The 20374-nt window shown below is 32.3% G+C and overlaps 1 protein-coding gene across 1 annotated transcript; it reads right to left on the reverse strand.

The window, feature by feature from the left end:
• Positions 1-1146: 1146 nt before the first annotated feature.
• LOC111629336 (multidrug resistance-associated protein 4-like) lies at positions 1147-19694 on the reverse strand. Its single transcript, XM_023373226.1, has 25 exons — positions 19613-19694; positions 15689-15852; positions 15231-15356; positions 14886-15135; positions 13810-13923; positions 12823-12909; positions 11063-11281; positions 10354-10440; positions 9480-9671; positions 9225-9319; positions 8983-9069; positions 8821-8917; positions 8077-8253; positions 6820-6992; positions 5894-6147; positions 5555-5634; positions 4478-4628; positions 3824-4057; positions 3654-3754; positions 3110-3307; positions 2755-2910; positions 2549-2638; positions 2296-2468; positions 1596-1701; positions 1147-1532 (listed from the first exon to the last, which is right to left on the reverse strand). Exons 1-25 carry the CDS (start codon positions 19652-19654, stop codon positions 1359-1361), a joined length of 3627 nt encoding a protein of 1208 aa, XP_023228994.1. The 5' UTR covers positions 19655-19694; the 3' UTR covers positions 1147-1358.
• Positions 19695-20374: the final 680 nt, after the last annotated feature.

A 20374-nucleotide genomic window follows, 5' to 3' on the forward strand; every position in this document is an offset into this window, starting at 1 on the left:
TTTTCCTCTCTCTAACGTGTCCCGACTTACTCTCTCTGTCCCTTTTCTTTCTTTCTTCTTCTTCGATGGTGTTTATATGGAGATTTTAGCTCAATGTAGGCTCTTTCTCCGAGTAGACTTGTGTATGTGTATGATCGCTAGGCGACCGATTAGCCGGCTGTATCGAACAGCCATACGTACGCGCGGGAAATAAATGCCTTCCGGGAGGACTTTTATGGGGAACTGGCCTCCTATTCAGTCGTTATAGGCAAGGAGAAAACCCGGAAAACTCCAAGCAGCCAGCCTGTCCGACCGTGGCGCGAACCCACGACGAACCTCCCAGTCTTTAGGGTCTGGTCACCACTACGATGAGCGGCAACGGAGACCACTCGCCCACTGCTCTCTGTCCCTTAAATTTGCGCACCCCTTAAATCACTCTCGAATCCATCTAATCCCTTAACTTTATTTAACATAATGCATCCCGCTGCAACAAAAAAAGTAAAGACGTAAAATATTACCCAAATAAATTAAGAAAAAATCCAGCAACGAGTTGCTTAACTTTTCTGGCTGTTAAAAAAATTATTTTTAAAATTAAAATCGTCTTTAATAATGTGTGTGGCGCCATCTGTTACGAAATTCTGTTATTAAAAACATTTTATATTATTAATTATTATAAAATGGCAAAAGCTTAATTTAGAGGGCGAAGAGGAATTTTACGTAAAAAATTGTAAACACTAATAAACAATACTTTTTTTCATTTTGAATAACTCGATTAGTTCTTGCAGCTGGAAGAAATACGTTTCTTTCGGATATTTTTTTTCTAATGACACACTAATTTCCTTCCTTTTGTATTCAGTGAGGTTCTAAAATTAATAAATATAATTAAGTTCACAATATATTTTAGAAAAAGTATGCATATCTCTCTTAAATCCGGTAGGCATCGCACCCAAACCATACTGGTGACAATCCCATTTCTATACTTTAGATTAAAATTAGTAGAACCTCTGGCTTTGATAACACAACGACCGACTAACCCTACTTCCACACGCAACAAATACAAGATATACGAATTTCGGAACCTTTCGCATAAATGTAAATGTAATAAAATAGTTTATAAAGCGAAAACATAGATGAAGAGTACTTTTAACAAGAATTTATAAAACTCGCTGTTTTATTCCTTAATTTTTACACAAAACGAATAAAGTGTCTTTCTTACACGATATTACAATAAGAATTTCATACAATTACACGTAACAAACTGCCAGATTAGCGTATCAACTGTGTTTTGTCCAGACAATTTGATTGCTATTTAAAAAATTATCTCAATTCCTTGATAAACCAGTCTCATAAAAAAGTAAATTATAAAATAATAAATTATTTTATAATTTAGTTTTAGTAGAAATTTTTTTAAAGTAACTGTCTTTAGCAATTCTGCACAATTCTTTCATTCCCATTTCTCCCGTATTTTTCACCAGATTATAAAAGGCCCCGTTTGTGTTTTTCAACAGCGCGTATGGATGGTCGAATTCTTGAATTCTTCCCGTATCTAAAACCTGCAGAATCACAATTTATTATTATAATAAATATTATATTTTAGTATTTATAGAAAAACTTACCATTATTCTATCCGACTCGATAACCGTATTCAGTCTATGAGCTATAGTTAATACTGTACAAGTGAGAAATTTCTCTCGTATGATTTTCTGTATTAACGAATCGGTCCTAAAAATATAAAATAATTGAGTCATAGTATCTTCTTATTGTATTATTGGAGGACCTGCAATTTTCGGGGGACATAAAGTGATCACTATTCATTGAATAATAATGGAAAACAAGGAATATTTATAGTTTCTAAGCGTAACAAATTTAAACGGTTTTTAAGTAAATACAGTAGTTAGTGAGAAAAACGTCATCCCGATATCACTACCGTCGACCCCCCTATAACACTGTCGATAATTCCGTTTTATATGAATTCCATGTTGTACGAGTCACTTAGATTTTACAAATACGTGAGCCGTTCACAGTCCGGCACAACTATTTGTAAAATCTAAGTGACTCGTACAACATGGAATTCATATAAAACGGATTTATCAACGGTGTTACAGGGGAGTCGATTGTATTTACGAATCCTTATCTTACTTCTCGTAACCAAATGTGTGGGGTTCTTAATGATGTCATCTATTACGTGTACAGCGGAATTTATAATATATATTGGAAATGGCACGTGTCTTCTTTCTATATGCATTTATATAAATTGTCTAAACTATTAAAAATAAAATAAACTGAATTTTTAAATACAAACGATTATTAACTTACAAATTATCAATATTCGAGGTTGCTTCGTCCATTACAAGAATTTTGTTCTGACGAAGAATTGCCCTGGAGAGACATATCAATTGCTTTTGACCAACACTGAAATTGCGACCTCCTTCTGTTAAATTTGTATCCAATCCGCCGGGTAATTTATCAATAACTTCTTTTAACTGTACCTTTATATATATATATTATTGTATAAATATATTAAATTTTAGATTTACATAAAAAAATTATATAATAAATTGAAACCTACGTCTTCCATTACTTGCCACAACATCTCTTCCGAATATTCATTAAAAGGATCGATGTTTCTGCGTAGTGGACCGTTAAATAATACTGGATCCTAAAAATAATAATACGTGTACTGTTGTTTTAACACCAGAAGTTTTGAATTCGCCAGATTTTGCAGTGTTTATTTAAATCAGTGGTCCTAATACTTTGACAAAATTTAATACTGACTTGAGGAATTATGGAAATTTTTCTTCTTAGATCCCTAAGTCCAATATCTTTAGTTACAATTCCGTCGATGGTGATTTTTCCCGTGGGTTCTGTCATACGGAACAAGGACGCTGTTAAGGAACTTTTACCCGCTCCCGTTCGTCCAACAATTCCTATCTGGGATGAAAACAATCGTAAATTAAATGTTCCTTGTAAGCATTTGTGGAAAAACTGGAAACAAATATACTAATCACGCTACACCTCAAACACTGGTTCTGGAAAAGTGTTAAGGTGTAGTGTGATTAATATTGTTCTTTGTAAAGTATATACAAAAATTTATTTATGCTCAGTAACATGCAATTAATAAACATCTTACTTTTTCTCCCGGGTTAACGTGGAACGTTATGTTATTTAAAACCGTGTTTTTGTCCTTGGAATATTGCAAGGAAACGTCATCGAAATCGATTTCTCCTTTATCGGGCCACTCTGCGGGCAATTGTTTATCGGGAGGAGATTCGTACGCCGCTTCCGATTTTAATTTACTGTAATTCAATATGCGTGAAACGGAGTTCATCTAAAGACAATTTAATAAATAAAACAGTAAATTTGAAGTTTGTCACAGATAATATTTTCTATCTCCGAACTGTATACAATGTAAACAATAAATTATCAATATTACAGATTCGGAAAACGTTTTAGAGCTGCAAGATTTGAATACACCTGTTCTTTACGCTCCTTTGAATACAACTATGACACGTTTGAAGAGAAGAAAAACGCGTTAAAACTTGTAATCATTGGAAAATGCACCAATGACCTGATTTGTTTGATGTTTTCAGGATAAATCTTATTACATTCTAAAGATATAAGTCTAGTTTTAGGTTCATTATTTATAAATTCCATAGCATCACGATAAAACCTACCTGATAATCCAATTCGGAAGCTTGTCTAATCAGCCACGGATAACTCATTATTATCAATATCGCATAAGTTAATGCTAGTCCCACCATGCTTCCTGAATTGTCTATAAAAATGAAAAATAAGATCCAAGTAGATTTTAATAAAATTAAAAAATAAATATACGTGCATCTACCTGAGGTCATGACGACGTTCAATATAACAACAATAATTACGAGATTAAAGAAACAAATTAGATAACCCCAAACGGCAATCCAACCATTTAAGGCCACGTAAAGGAACCACGTGGCGGTGTGCTTATCTTGGTAATTGTTAAATGCATTTTTGAAGTTGTTTTCCACCTCGAAAGCTCTGATAGTTGTTACTCCGTAAAGCGATGCGCTCAGGTGAGAAAATACGGGGCTTCTCGCTGAGAAAACAATTTATTTACCAAATTTTTCCATCGATTTAATAGTACTACGCCAGAATAATAATTATATTATATACAAATATAACTACTATAATTTGTTAAAAATTAATATACTGACGTATTCAATATTGTTAACATACATAATTTGAAACTATATTTTCATATACGAGATGGGTGAAAAGTAACTAGGCATGAAAAAATCGATATAAGTTTCGTAACGATTAGGTAATCGTAACAAAGTATAATTACGTTAATTAACTCATTTACGTTTAAGTTTAAAACAATATGGAATGTCGATTTTCGCTTTAACTAGCTTTTCACCGATAAGAAATACCCACGGTAAATCCTTACCAATACATAAACCGTTACATAAGTGGTGTTTTTATTTAGAAATGAATAATAATAATAAGAAAGACTTACATTTTCCTTCCAATTGTTTTAAGCTTTTTAATACTCGGTTGTGGATAGTCCATATAAAATAAAATATAACCGATATGACCGAAGAAAATATTAGTAGATAAGGACTGATGATAGCTTGAACGACGATCATGCTCAGAAGATTGGCAGCTTTCTGAAATACATGCATTAATTAAAACAGAAAATTGCTATATATAATAAAAATATTTTCGCAGAAATGTCTAAATCATTTAAGTATAAATAAGAAAGATTTTATTTTCTACAAACGACTTTTACCACAGATATAAGTGCATGAAATGTACTGCTTATTCGGAAGTGTATCGTCTTACAAATAAGCACGATGGGAAGAAACACTTATTAGAATAAACTGATTTTTAAAACATTCAATTAAAACAGTAGTCTTCGCATTCATCTTTTCTTCCACAATACAGTACCACAATGTCAGGTAACGTAGACAAACTTTATCCAGCTGTTTCCTGCCTCAATGTGCTAAATTATTTAAAAGGATCATCCGAGATTGGTATACAACGGCACGTATTGAGACAATAAAAACCTCCAGGAAAAGAAGCTAAGTTCTCTTCCAAAAAAGAATGGGTGCGAAAGATAAATACTTTTTGCTGTCTTCGGTTAGATAACATTTGTAAGCGAATAATCGCACAGGTTTTACTGTTTCTAACAAATTTTAAATATTGATTCTTTAAGTTATATACCGGGTAATCGGAAACAAAGTACTTCTAGGCAACGTTGTTTACAGATTTAGAAGTCCAAATGCAACAAATCGGATACGGTAACGTTTCAAAACATGTAAAACAAATTCCCATAATAATATTTTACCAAAACTCACCACTGTGGCACTTTTGGCGTAGAAAAATACAGTATAACAACTCGAAAACAACTATTCTTATTAAATAATTTAAATATTATGCAAAATCGTAACATATAAGAATTTGTTAAAACTAATCTAAACAATATGTTATTACATACGGTATATTTAAGATAATATAATATAATAGGTTTACCTTAATATTTATCTTAAAAATTATATATTCATCATTAAGGATTAGAGTATACCGAACTTACTCGTGTTACATCTTGAAACACAAACGATAACATTTCGTCCACGCTCATAATATCCTTCGAAAATCGGTTCAATATCTTTCCTATAATATTTGATTTTCAGATATTAAAAAAATGAAATAGTAAACCAAATATAAAATTAATTCTTCTATTACATAATAAATATCACTTATTTGTTTATAAGCTCAACATTCAAAGTAATTTATGTAATTATTCAAATGTTGGCAGAATGGGTGCCTTTTATCCTTTCCAGCAAGCGATATAAAATCTCTGTTGCGATTTAATTTTTCACATAATTTTACGAACGAACAATTAAAACAATAAATAATTTAATTAACATACCAATGGGATTCGTATCCAAGAAAGATATTGGAACACGGATGATGCAACGGAACATATTCTTATGAAGATTGATGGATGCGGCGATGGACATTTCGTAGAATAACGAAACTGAAATAACTGTAAAGACGAAGGATGCGAGGATCAGAGCGCAATAAACGTACACGTTAATTTGACGACTTTCCAGGATATATTCGGCTTTAGAATCATTAAAATTTCTTGTTAAATTTTCGTAATAATCTGTTTCGTCTTTTATCCTGAAAATAATGTCTCTATCAACATTTCGAATCACCAAATCACACGACATATAAACGCTCAAAGTCAAACTTGTACGTATCGATAGATCTCACTAGTATATAATTCGCTATATACTAAAGACAAAGAATTATATATTGGTCTACTATGTAAAATTCTTATTATTTGAGGCACATCAAATTAACGCCAATTTCGGAAGTAAAGAAAAAGACGGCGGTAAATCGAATTTTGACTTATAAGAAATAAATATTTCAATTATCCGCTGTTTTTCCATTATTCCCATAGATATTATTTTAAAACATTTCGTAGAATATGCTCGTACGTGTAATAAATATTAAAATTTTCTCATTCTGCATCTAATTATTCACTTTCGATTGAAAATATTATCAAAATAATTCTGTAATATTGAAATATCAAATATACTACTAATTGTAAGAATATCAAGAATGTTTTGAACATCCCACATAAAAATGTTTCAATTCCATAATTACGTGGTTCTCCCCACCAGCTTAAACCACTTGTTCCTAGTATAGACCATTTGTAATAAAAATTTGTGACGATTCAACTTCCTCGAGGGACCAAATGAGCCAGCAAAGGGCCCTTTGCTTTGCTCATTTGTTCAAAAATTTAATAATAAATTAAGTAAAAAATATGAATAGTGTTTAAAACAATACCATTTACTCAGCCAAAAATCGCTGCCTTGTAAAACAACCTGCGATACAACCAGCATAAAGATCATCGTCATTTTGAAGAAGAATCCCGCTCCCGCATTCACGTAAGCCTTATACAAATATAATCCAAATCGTTTTTCTTTTATTTCTTTTGATGTTTTTTCATTTTCTTTTACCTAAGACAAAGTTGATAATAAGTATATAATTTTGTAAAATGCAATTTCATAACTTCCCCAGAATTTAAAAAACCTAGAAGATTAGAAAATTGCATTAGCAACAAATTGAAAAGACCACTGTTTTTTGTATACAGAAAATAATTACTTTAAATTTATATTAAATCTGCAATTTTGAAAGCTTCCTTTAATTATTGACTTTAAATTATGACTCTTAGGAATTATTCATGACAATAGCCTGGGATATTTAAAATCACTTAATTAGTACGTGTAAATAGTTTTAAATACAGTAAAACCTCGATTTAATGGACTTATTCGGGCTAAGGGATGTCCTGTAAAGCCAAAAGTCGTGTTTTCATTAAAAAATTATTTCTAGCTTCTTTTTTTTTCTTTAAAAAAATATATTTTAATGCGAATTTTAGTCAGGGTTCGGACCTGTCCAAAGCCTCACACAATTATAAATAAATATTCGTTTTTAGCTGATTATTAATGATTCTGGCTTATTCTCGGTTAATGAATTTCGTGTAAGTTTTTACATGCTCAAATATCATGAAAACTACATATATTATATATCTGGAAACAGTATTTTGATGTATTCTTCTTCTTTAATGCTGCCGAATGGCGTTTGCGACTTCATTTTGATATTGTTCTCTGTCTATCACTGTGTGTAGAACTTGTGCTGTTGTCATGTGAAACCAGGTGTTGATGTTATCTAGCCAGGCCGATTTTGGTCTACCTGGACGTTTCTTGCCTTCAATCCTGCCCTCCAGGATGAGTGGCAGTAGATGGTATTTTTGGTAGTTCCTAGCAACGTGGCCTGAGTATTTGCATTTCCTGCTGATGATGGTTTTGATCAGGTCCCGGTCCGTGTGCATGTACTGCAAGACCTGTGCATTGGTTATCTTGTCCGTCCACGGAATTTTCNACTCCGTTTAATTTTAATAATTAGCGTAAATCGATACATTTTTTTCATGCTAAAAAGCATGAAAAAATGTATCGATTTACGCTAATTATTAACGTTGCTTTATAAATTTGTAACCATGAGAAAATTTCACCAAAAATATATATTAAGCTTTTCATCACTCACAGCGTCATCAACAGCAGCAGCCTTTTCAACGCTACAAACACTTAATTCTTTGTGGTCAAAAGTTTTACTGGAAAATTCCTTCTCGTTTTCGATGGAGCTTTCGTCTTTTGCTGAAATTCCCATATTTATTCCCGAGTTTATAATTTTATTATAATCGCCTATCGCTTGACATTTTCCCTAAAATTAATTAAAGAAAATATATAAATTCGTGAAAATACCCGAATAGATTCAAACCGATAAGTCTTTGTAGCTTCCGCAAAAAGATAAAAATTCACAAACGTTTTCGGAATTCATCCTATTCCAGCTTCAGGCTCAAAAAGTTCGTTTCGAATTGAAATGCACCAAATAGAATTTAAATTTGAACAGATCAGCTCAGGCCATACTGTCACAGATTGTGGTTATAATACAGGTTAATACTGTACAGTCCATAATCTGCGCACTATGTCTCTCATGCTGAAGAGATGTTTCGTACCATACCCGCCTTACTTTGAATAGCTGTATCTCTTCAATGTTTGAATTTTTATACGTTTTGCTGGAAGATGAAAACGTTTAGTAATATATATATATTTTTCCAGTGATAGGGCAATAGAAATTACGTTTCGTTACCCAAATAGATTTAATACAAAATTTTTAAGCGTTAACGGTAAAAAGTTTGATTATTCAATGCTTCAAATTAATCAAGTTCGACAGTAATTAAAAAAGTTAAAAAATTATTTTCCGTAAAATTAAGTAAAATTTTCTTACCTCTTTCAGTACTAAAATTTTATTTACAAATTTTAAGAAATGAACATGATGGGTAACAAGAATGCAAATCTTTTCGGATAAATATTCCATTATACACCTGTAAGTAATTAGTTATATTTAAATGAGTGTTTAGTTACTTCTTAGTAAGAAACTTCAATTTACTTTTCGAATATGTGACTCGCTACTGGAGTATCCACAGCACTCAGCGGATCGTCGAGAATGTATATATCTGCATCCAGATACAATGCTCTGAAAACATGTATAACATATCATGAAAATACTTATTAAAATTAAGAAATTATGTTTTTATTCCTAGTAGATTCCTATCTTTCCAGGCTACTTCGATATAATAATAGTCCATATCTAATAAATTACTGAATATCTGAGTAGGCGACTTGACTTACCTGGCTAGATTGATTCTAGCTTTTTGGCCACCGCTCATTATCACTCCTTTTTCGCCCACGCGTGTTAGATCTCTTTTGGAGAATAAATTAATATCCTGCAATAAATTAGATCACAATTATATTATATTCGTATAAAAATAAAATTTTAGATAAAATGCTTGAAATTTTTGAAATGGCTCCAACTTCGAACTACGAAGTTAAATATTTGAAACGACAGAAAAATGAAAATTGAACTTGTGTAGAGAAGACTTTTACCTTTTCGAGTGCCGTTATATGCAGTATTTTTCTGTATTTTTCTTCGTGAAAGGTCTCGCCGAACAATATATTTTCTCTAATTGTTCCGTAGAATAACCATGCTTCTTGAGACGCATACGCAATTTTCCCCTTTACTGATAATTCTCCGGAAGAAATAGGAATTTCTCTTAAGATTGACATCAACAAAGATGTCTAATAAAACAGAATAAATCATTAATTCCATGTGTTCAAACGTAAATTCAATTCTATTGCTATATTAAATTATAATACCACTATTAAAACGAAAGAACTCTATATCCACATTCACACACACAATGTTGTATGATGTCATCACTTTTTTCAACAAACCAAAAACTTTACTGTATTAACAAGTAATGTTAATAAAGCTTCTGGTGGAGTCACTTTTTGTATTTATATAAAGCACGCTATTTCTCTTGGCATACAGCTTCACCGTGTTTTGGACACAGCGATTAAAATTTGCTGCCATTTTCCCGATAATGGTTTGTACAAATTATCTTCTAAACTGGACAGTAATGGTCTGGTCGAATCCCCCGATCAAGTTCTCAGGAGGTATTGGATTTGGTTCGGATCAGGATTCTGCGCGAACCAATTTATCAGTTGCACATTATTGATATCAGCACAATGTCGACCGGGAAACGTGGCAGCTTGCAATATCATTTAGAAACTAACAAACACCAATACCAAAAGTTGCCAGAATTTTGGGAGCATCTGATCGTTCAGAATGATTTGATATTGATGTTTATTCTGCTTGATCACAACCAGTGATCCCAAGCCGTACCAATAAAAACTGTTGTATAGCTTACGAGGCATGCATTTTGTCACGTGTACAGTACGTACCATAATGAAGTCTTACCTTTCCAGATCCAACAGAACCAACAACAGCTAACAATTCTCCCGGCTTTACATTTAATGATATTCCTTTCAACGTTGGATCCCCATTCTGTAAAACATATATACAGAAAATTAATTTTTATGTTTAAATTTATGCTAATTGTTTTAATATTTATGTTTTTGAAACAAAAAAAAAAACAACGAAATAACTAGCACAGTTCTAATCAAGCGAGGCAAAAAGCCAAGTTCTTTGTTACTATCAACGTGACCACGTTTGATTATATATAACAAGCAGTTACCATACCAATACAATTATAAATTATAGTGAGGGTAATTAAATTATTTAATTGCTATAAAATGCATTACTAAGAAATAACCATTAATAAGTTTTAAATAAATGATTTTAGAATAGTTTTGCTCGATAAAATAGATAATAGTAATGAAATAGATGAAATTACATATAAATTACAAATATTGTTATTTGTACGCGGCTGATTAACTGGCTAGTCACATTTTCGGGGTTTACCTGTCTAAAACCTAAATAGGCACCAGTTTCCATAAATAATCCTAGCGAAAATAATCCCCTTGTTGGATATAACACGCGTGTTGTTTTGCCTTCTTCTATCGAAACCAAGTGAAACTAAAAGAACCNCGTAATTATAGGGGGTCGACTGTATATACGATTCCCTTAATAGATCTTAATCATGTTAATGTTTTTAATTAATTCTCACCTTTCCGTATATAACGGTAGATAACGCTATCTTTATCTTCATGCCTAATACTTCCGATAAAATAAAATGTGACAGTCCTGTAAAGGCAAACATCATTGATAGAACACAAAATCCTGTAGCTGATAAATATCCAGAGAGATGGTTCTCTTGCGATCTATGATCAAAATAATTTACTAATAATCCTAATAAGTAGGCTTGAATTGGAGTTAAAATAGTTTCCTAAAAATGAAAAAAGTAATTTATTACCTATGTAAATTAATATTTTACATTAAAATTATGAGATGTAAAATATTGTGAAATACAAAACTATTTTAATCAATGAGATACCTGAATAATTGGAAGTAGACTTAATAGTAAATATTTCCATCCTATAAATCTTAATAGAGCATTCCGTAAATTTGGATTTTTCTTTACTAATTCTTTGTCCCACTCTCTGAAAAAATTCAGATGATTTAGGTACCTCAGATATTTTTCTAAAGTATTATTTAGGCTTTGATTTGGGAAATGCAAAACTTCCTCCAACCGAGTCAGGAAGAAGTTCCGTGCCGAAACTTTTATAAAATTGAATTTACAAATGCGAAACAAAACGTATTAAATTTATCAGAAATTTTAATTTTAACCAGTAACCTGATAGACAGTAATTAAACTGAACTGATAATTACATAAAGTAAAACGCGCCGCACGTCAGCAAACAGAATTTGCATCTCGAGAGTCATCGTAGCGCCATTATCAACAGCCTCTATAAGCAAGTCTAAACACGCTTTTCTGACTGCGTTTTAACAATAATCAACCAATTTTATAATTTATTATGATGCCAGAGGAATTTTAAAACTGCAAATCTCTATCGCTTCCTATTATTTACCGTGCTATATGGTAAATGCAATGTTTATTGTGCATCAACATACTACACATTTTACAGTATATAAAAGAACTGTTCTTTAACAATCATATTAATCATCTGATGTACAAAATATAATATTTTGAGCATATTGGATTGTCCTTATAATTTTTCCCATTTAACATAATGGAAATAAACTCCGGGTTAACGTTTTTGGGCAGAACGTTTGATTTTTTGGAACGGATTACTGACGTTAGAGAGTTAGTAGTTACCACATTAAATGAAAACTTACTTTTGTAAAATATTCCCAAGATATTCTGAAGAGTGATATCTGGAAGTTTCATACAAATCATCTTCTTGCAGCCATTTTTTCTTCCCTTTTATTAACAACGGAAAAAGCCAACTGAAAGACATCGATTATTTATTAATAAAGTATGCGGTTACTATTACGAAAATCGTTAATAGCAGTATCATAGCTTTATAGTTGTAGTGTAACTCGAACTAAGAACAATGAATGTAGCAGTTGTTGATACGGGGTAACTCGGGGTAACTTAGAGAAAAATCGTTGGGTGTGCCCCGATTTTTCTCTATGTTGATAACCCTGAGGCAATAATGGCTCCTTTACACGAAAAGAAACATTTCAAGGAGAATCATACCCACCGGACAAGTTGGAATCTATATAAGAGCTAATTGGAATAATAAGGCTTAAACCAAGGCCCTTTAAACACATTTGGTTAAAATGTATTTATGATGGGATTTTAAGATTTTTTAAATAAGGAAATATAGATCCTCTCCTGGACAGAGCAGTTACGTAATGGAAGCCTTTGACTTTTCGGACTATTTTTTAAAATAATTTTTAAATAATAAAAATACAAGTTTTTAAAAAATNACGTGTACAGTACGTACCATAATGAAGTCTTACCTTTCCAGATCCAACAGAACCAACAACAGCTAACAATTCTCCCGGCTTTACATTTAATGATATTCCTTTCAACGTTGGATCCCCATTCTGTAAAACATATATACAGAAAATTAATTTTTATGTTTAAATTTATGCTAATTGTTTTAATATTTATGTTTTTGAAACAAAAAAAAAAACAACGAAATAACTAGCACAGTTCTAATCAAGCGAGGCAAAAAGCCAAGTTCTTTGTTACTATCAACGTGACCACGTTTGATTATATATAACAAGCAGTTACCATACCAATACAATTATAAATTATAGTGAGGGTAATTAAATTATTTAATTGCTATAAAATGCATTACTAAGAAATAACCATTAATAAGTTTTAAATAAATGATTTTAGAATAGTTTTGCTCGATAAAATAGATAATAGTAATGAAATAGATGAAATTACATATAAATTACAAATATTGTTATTTGTACGCGGCTGATTAACTGGCTAGTCACATTTTCGGGGTTTACCTGTCTAAAACCTAAATAGGCACCAGTTTCCATAAATAATCCTAGCGAAAATAATCCCCTTGTTGGATATAACACGCGTGTTGTTTTGCCTTCTTCTATCGAAACCAAGTGAAACTAAAAGAACCTTCATTGCTATTACATAGATTTTTTACCATTATAAAGTATTTAAAAAATTGCTTCAGTTCGGATGTAAATTAAGTTTTTCACTTTCTAAGGGAAATAAGCAGACGTTATACGACAAATGCGTTTGATTTGTCAGTTTGCCATTATTCACTATCCATACAACGTATACAAAGTTTCTTGATTACAACGCCATATCCAACCACAGTATATCAATATCAAACATTCGTGAATCTTTCTTTATAAGTATTTAAGTATACTCAATATGTAACTAACGTAGAATACCACACAAAATATGCTGTCGACTAACAGAATCGCATAAACTCGCTTAAAATTAGGTAAATAAAAATAAATACTTCTTACTTTATTCCATGCAGCAGTAATATTCTTCATCCATATCCCATTACTAATTAGCTTCGGTTTTTCCATTTCAATTGTAATTGCGCCATTATCTTTCTCTTGTAGTAGTAAAAATTCCTGAAACAAATATAATTAACTTAAAATCAAAGGTTTTATATGATTACGTTTAGTTATAACCATATTTAAAACTCATAATGAAACTAAGAGGGGAGCCAGTACTGAATGAATAGTAATTACGATCTGAATCAAAACATGTAGAATGTATTTTAAAATTTTCATTAAAATGATTAATCACTGAAATTTCCTAGTTTTATATTTAACAAGTAAAATGACAAGAACATTTTTGGGATGAGACTACGTCTCGGAGACTCGGGGCTCGACTGCGCACCGTTTTCAAAGGAAAAGAGAAAAATGAGCACTAACCAATGAGGAAAAGCCGACACCGGTACTCGGGGTCCTGGCGTAGATTAATATATTAAATAATAAATGGTTTTTAGTAAGTCCGCTGCTCGTTTAAACTCAACGGTTTGTGCAATATCCGCTATTGATCTAGATTCGACCAACCCTGTCCCGACACGAGTCGGCGATGACGTTTTACCGAATTATACGAGTCTCTTGTAGCGTGTTTATACGAATACAGTCGCAATTTTTTCGCCGTCATATACGAATCCGAATTATATGAACCCGTTTAATGGGGGTCTACTGTAATTATTTCACACGTGTTGAAAGCTTTTGAACACAATTGCTAGCGATGATAGCCAGAAGTCATCCTGTCACGACGTTGTGAGGAATGTATCGTAGTTCTAGATGAACATATTCCATAGTGAGATGTCTCATTGCCCGGGTATTGGTAAGCACTTTCCATTTTCCATCTGTCCAACTACTGTATCTTTTTCACTAGACTTATTTTTATAACATTGATTTGTAAAATCCTCTACTGTGTTAGACATCGAATAAAACAGTTCTTAACATATTTGTCTACATTCATGCGCAGTTCTCTCTATTCGTGTGCAAATGTTTCTCGTTCTTAAGCTTTGAACACGTTAAGTACATAATAAAAGATTAAAAGCGATACTCACTTGCAATCTCTTCAGAGAAATAAAAATTTCTGCAAATTGAGTGACCGCCATGGAAAAGGTAGAAAAAATGCTTCTGAAGATACAAACTGATAGAATCATATTGACGAATACCATTTGGGAGGTCAACTGGCCTCCGGTGAAGAAAAACGTCAAGAAAGTAATACAGGAGAACAATTTCGAAGAAGAGTATGCCAATGCAAATGATATCCCGCGAATGTATAACGAAGCTTTGACGTTTCTTACTTCTTTCCTAAAACCATGAAAAAAAGTTTTCAGTAAGCTTAAATCTTCGTAAACGTCTACTGAAGACACGTTTAAAAAATAATGAATTCAAAGACAACTTACTTTCTGGTATTTTCAATTAATGAAGCATATGGCTTTTCCCAAGTAAACATTTTAATTAATCTCATACCAGCAATCATCTCGTTTAATAGATTCAACCTTTCATCTCCCAGTTTAACCGTTTTTAATCTATCCTCAAAAAAAATTTGAAAATATTTTTCTATAAATTTATTTTCATTATATGAAGTAAATACATATATACATCTAAATAACATATACAAAAGTGGATGTATTTAATAGTGAGAAAATTTTTTTTGCTGTTTCTACATTATTTAAATTAATAGCGCAAAACTTAGGTTACAGTATACAGTTTAACTATTATTTATAGTAGACTAGTGTTTATCATAAAAATTGAACTTTCTGGGTGAATTTATAATTGTTAAATTCTCTGTCTTACGAACTATCCATTTATTAACATGGAACATACCGTTTCTTACTATAAAATTAGAAAAATTAGTTACCTTAGTTTCGAGTACAACTTTCCTAGTAAAAACTGTATGGAAACGTAAACAAACACTACTGATATTCCAGGTAGAATTGTCCACTTGAAATACTGCCACAATATAGCTACCGTAACAATGACTATGAGAGGATTGGCAATGACGTATGCCATGGAAAACAAATTCTGCATTGAGAAAATTATACGTACAAATTTTTAATGACAATTATTATATTTCAATATATACTTAGATTCTTTAAATACTATGGCACACACACTTTTTGGCTCTGAAAAACAATATTTATTGTTTCTAAAACAATAAATATTGGTTCTCAGAGACATACTGTAAGGTTTATGTGTCTGTGTCTTAATACTTCTATCAGAGTAGTATAAACATTAACTTCGTAGTCATTAAACATTAACGAAACCAAGAATTATGTATTGTACAGTAATTAAATAACTAAACACAAATTTAGAATCGGATAAAATTTTTGTTTACAAAATGTATTTTAACTAGCCTCTACACTCAAGAAGATTCAATCGACTCTGCCGCCCGTCTAATCATCATCCTACTCGACAAGACCAGATCCTACCAGCCAGATGCCAATTTCATCTTCCTACGGAACGAATCCACCTCTCCAACCTGCAAGTGTACGACTTTCTCAAAAGATCTACAACTTCAGGTATTTGTCAGCTCACGATCGCTTGTAAATTTTCTAGCGGTGAGGACCCGCTACGAAATGTCTAATTACTTGTTATTATAATTATCCTATGCTATATATGTATATAATCTTATATATAGATAAACGGGTATTAATTTTCTTAAATTGCTGTGTAATAACGTCTCATTATCCTTCCAAGAGTGACGTATTTTCGTACACGGGTCATCTTGTAGAAAATGGCGTCGATCTTCCCAGCCCTCGAAAGGAAAATTAAAGATACCATTAGAAAGTCCAGTAATTTTCAATTATGCTACGATATATAATTTAATAAAAAAGACCTTAGAGGGATTTTGTTGAATTATGATAAGTGTTTATTTAAAAGAGTTTTTCAAGTTTAAAAAACAGTATGACACTAGATTTAGGTTAAAAGTTGTCTGCCGTCGTCTGTTACGAGAAAATAATATAAAAGTTATTTTTAATACTAATTATTATCAAACTTAATTTTAAGAGCAGTGGCTTAATTTTAAGGGTAGTGGCGCGTTTTCAAAAATATTGTAAATGCCAATATCCAGTAAATTTCCTTTAAGTCCCGCCCTTCTAGAGAAATGACACACGACATCTAGCTCCCCACTCCTCGACCTTTAACCACCAAAATTTAATAGCATCGATACTCCTTATATATACAAGATAACTTGCCGTATTTCATTTCTTACTGTTTACTCCATTCATAAACGAAATAGATGCCCTCTGACACATACACACGCTCAGATGCATACATAATACGTACAGCACATACTACGGCATTTTATTCCAGTATTCTTGATTTTTTGGATTCGGGAGATCTCAAGAAACGGAGATTCGCAACAAATCCGGAGAGTCAGATTGCACGATTCCAATATTTTCCTTTAATTATGGATACATAACAACTCGGGAAATAAAATTAAGTTTTTAGAACTTCTAAAAGGTTGTATTCTTTTTCGTTTTCCAATAGAACAAACCGATAAATCAGCTCGCCATTTTGTTTCCATGCCAATTAACAAATTATTTGTGTTGCCGCGAAATTGTTAAAATATAAAATGTTGTTATTACGAACAGATCTATAAAAGATCTGAAACGTAAAGTCTGGTGTTTATATCTTTTGTTATAATTAAATAAATTATTCGTAAACAATAAAATCAAATTTTAATGATTCAAAAAGCAGAAATTTTTCATTTTAATTCACCGAAACGAAGCGTTATTTGTATTCAAAATTATTCATTGATACGAGTATTTTGAATGATGTCGTGACGATCTCGATTTAGTAACATTTGTGGGGCGAACATAGTCCCGCAAATGATCCACCACCAACGCCAACCAATCGTGGACTTTCCGGGACGAAAAACGAACACACGGGGCGAAATAGCCATGCCCAACTATCCCGCCAGAAAGCAGGCAAGCAAGCAAGGAAGCACATTTTTTAAAAGCGCAATTCGGACAGATCAACGAACGTTCACTCCTCATTTTTAGGCGCTTTAAGAGTCCGTTTGGTGCGACCTTCTTTTGGCACAAAGCACATCGAATGATTTTCGTACGAACGGAGGTTTTCTTGTTGGAATTTTCGGCGGCCTCTTCGCATCCCGTCCTGTGCTCACGTAGTCCGGATAGGAATCGTTTTCTCACACGAACGGAAGATGACGTAATTTGTGGCCATGATTTTATTTATTTCCTTGACTCGATCGTCTCTTTATAATTTTGCATACCGGGGATCGACACATCGTTCAGAGTTTCGTGATTTTTCTGGCACTCTCGATACGCGTCTTGCGTATCGAGAGTGCCAGAAAAATCACGCAAACTCTGAACGATGTGTCGATTCAGAGTTTGCGTATCGACACATCGTTACGCAGAGTTTGCGTAACGATGTGTCGATACGCAAACTCTGCGTATCGACAAGCCACGCGTCTTGCAATACAGATGGCCGCAAGTCAGGGAAACCGTGTCGATGTAAATATCCCGACATATAGGACATTCGACGTCAAACATATCTAATTCTTCTGCCATTTTTTGATGTGGCATTCCAACAATTAGTCAATTATTATTATTCTATAATACAAATTGTTTGGATTGTTTATTCGTTCAATTATTTCGTGCCCAATCATTTTATAATTTAATTTAGATTGTACTTATTAATTTCTTTGTAGAAAAGGGCTGGCAGAATTACAATTTAATAAAAAGTAAAATACACCTGGATACGAGTCCAATTTTGCTTGCCATGTCCAATCACCAGGAACAACTATTTCCATGGCAGAGACAACCTTTTCTTCAGAGCCTCTAAAGAAAGGTCGTCTCTGCAATGGAAATAGTTGTTCCTGGTGATTGGACTCGTATCCATTTGTGATGTATTTTACTTTTTATTAAATTATACTTATTAAATTTACATCCTTCGTATACAAGTAATGCATTATCGTGTCGAACTGGTCCTATTAAATATCATCTAGCTAACAAAATTTCGTACAAATCGCCTTTCTCCCTGACGGTGCAGACAAACAAATATAAAATTATATTTTTTCTATTACTTTCCCAGCTGTTACATATGACAGATGGAAAGAATAACCATCGTTCAAAAAAATGACCCCAAGATTTTTACAATTTTGGAATCGGAGGATCTTGAAACGTCAAAAAATGCAAAAAACTTCGAGAATTTCTTCTGTATGTATGGTTGTTAGTGTAAGTGGGACAGGATGATTGTTCACCCTGTTTGAAGCTTAACTCCCGTCCTTTTAGTCGAAAATTTCTGAAATTTTGCAGGGAGATAAAGAAAATCGTGTGTATCTCCAGTAGTGTCGGACTCAATGACGACTTTACTGGTTATTAGCATTTACATTTTTTTTTATAAAACCCATTCCTTCACTGAAAATTAAGCTGTTGGCCATTTTATAATAGTTAAAAATATAAAAAATTTTAAAATAAAATATGATAACAGATAGCGCCACCAAATGTTTCTGGGAAAGTTAGGTAACTCGCTGCTGGTTTTTCTTAAATTAAGTAAAAAATATTCACGATTATTTGAATTCTCTATATTTACGGATGTTTCGATTTATGTGTGAATAAAGAAAAGTCGTGTTTCCTACATAACAGAAACAAATGTGAGATAACTTCATAACTTCAATATTCATACAACGTGTTCTGTATAATTAATTAATTTTTAAGCAATTTAACGGAAAAAATGTTTTTTAATTTTAAATTAGATAACTGAAAAAATAAAATATTTCACTTATTTGCTTTTTGTAAAAGAAATTCAAACTTACGTAATAAAATTTGATGATATCGTTGGCAAGAAGACTAACCATTTGTCCAATATTGGATTTTGATAAAGACGAATTACTTAAGCGAATTGCCTAGAAATAAAATATTCAACACAAATAAATATTAATTGTTTTTGAATTAAATTTTCTTTACAGTACATAAAAATTATAAATTAATTATCAATATTTTATCTTATAAGACAAAATATATTTTTATAATACGCGCCAATAGTGGAATATAATAGGTGCCAATGTTCCCGTTTGTGTAGTGTACTTACTCACGTATCAAACGTGTTGAGAAATGTACAGTCGACCCCCCTATAAGATATAGATACGTTCCATTCTTTAGGAATCCGATTTCTTACGAATCCTTCCAATCACAACCCGACACGTGTGAAGTTTACGGACTACGGCTGTTTGAAAGATTTTCTTCCATAAAATTAATCGATTCTAGACTAATCCGACTGAACATTTCCAAAATACGTATACTTTTTTTGGAAATAATCCGTATAAACTACGCTATAAACAAAAAATTGTAGGATTACTTACCGAGTGTGCACCTTCGACATCGCCATTGCTTGAGCTTGTTTTCGTCGCGGAGCAGCGCACCAAACGGCGGGCGCGTTTTCTGATAAGTTATTTTTCTGCGAAAAATTCGTTGAGCTTTGGAAACATCATTAATAGAAATAACTTTTATGGCCGTTGAATAAGAAATGTTTTTTTCACAAGAAATGTATAAAATTACAGTACTGTATTAGACTTACG

The sequence above is a fragment of the Centruroides sculpturatus genome, unplaced genomic scaffold (genome assembly GCF_000671375.1).
Source record: "Centruroides sculpturatus isolate CEXI.00-Female unplaced genomic scaffold, Cexi_2.0 scaffold395, whole genome shotgun sequence".
Taxonomy (NCBI): Eukaryota; Metazoa; Arthropoda; class Arachnida; order Scorpiones; family Buthidae; genus Centruroides; species Centruroides sculpturatus.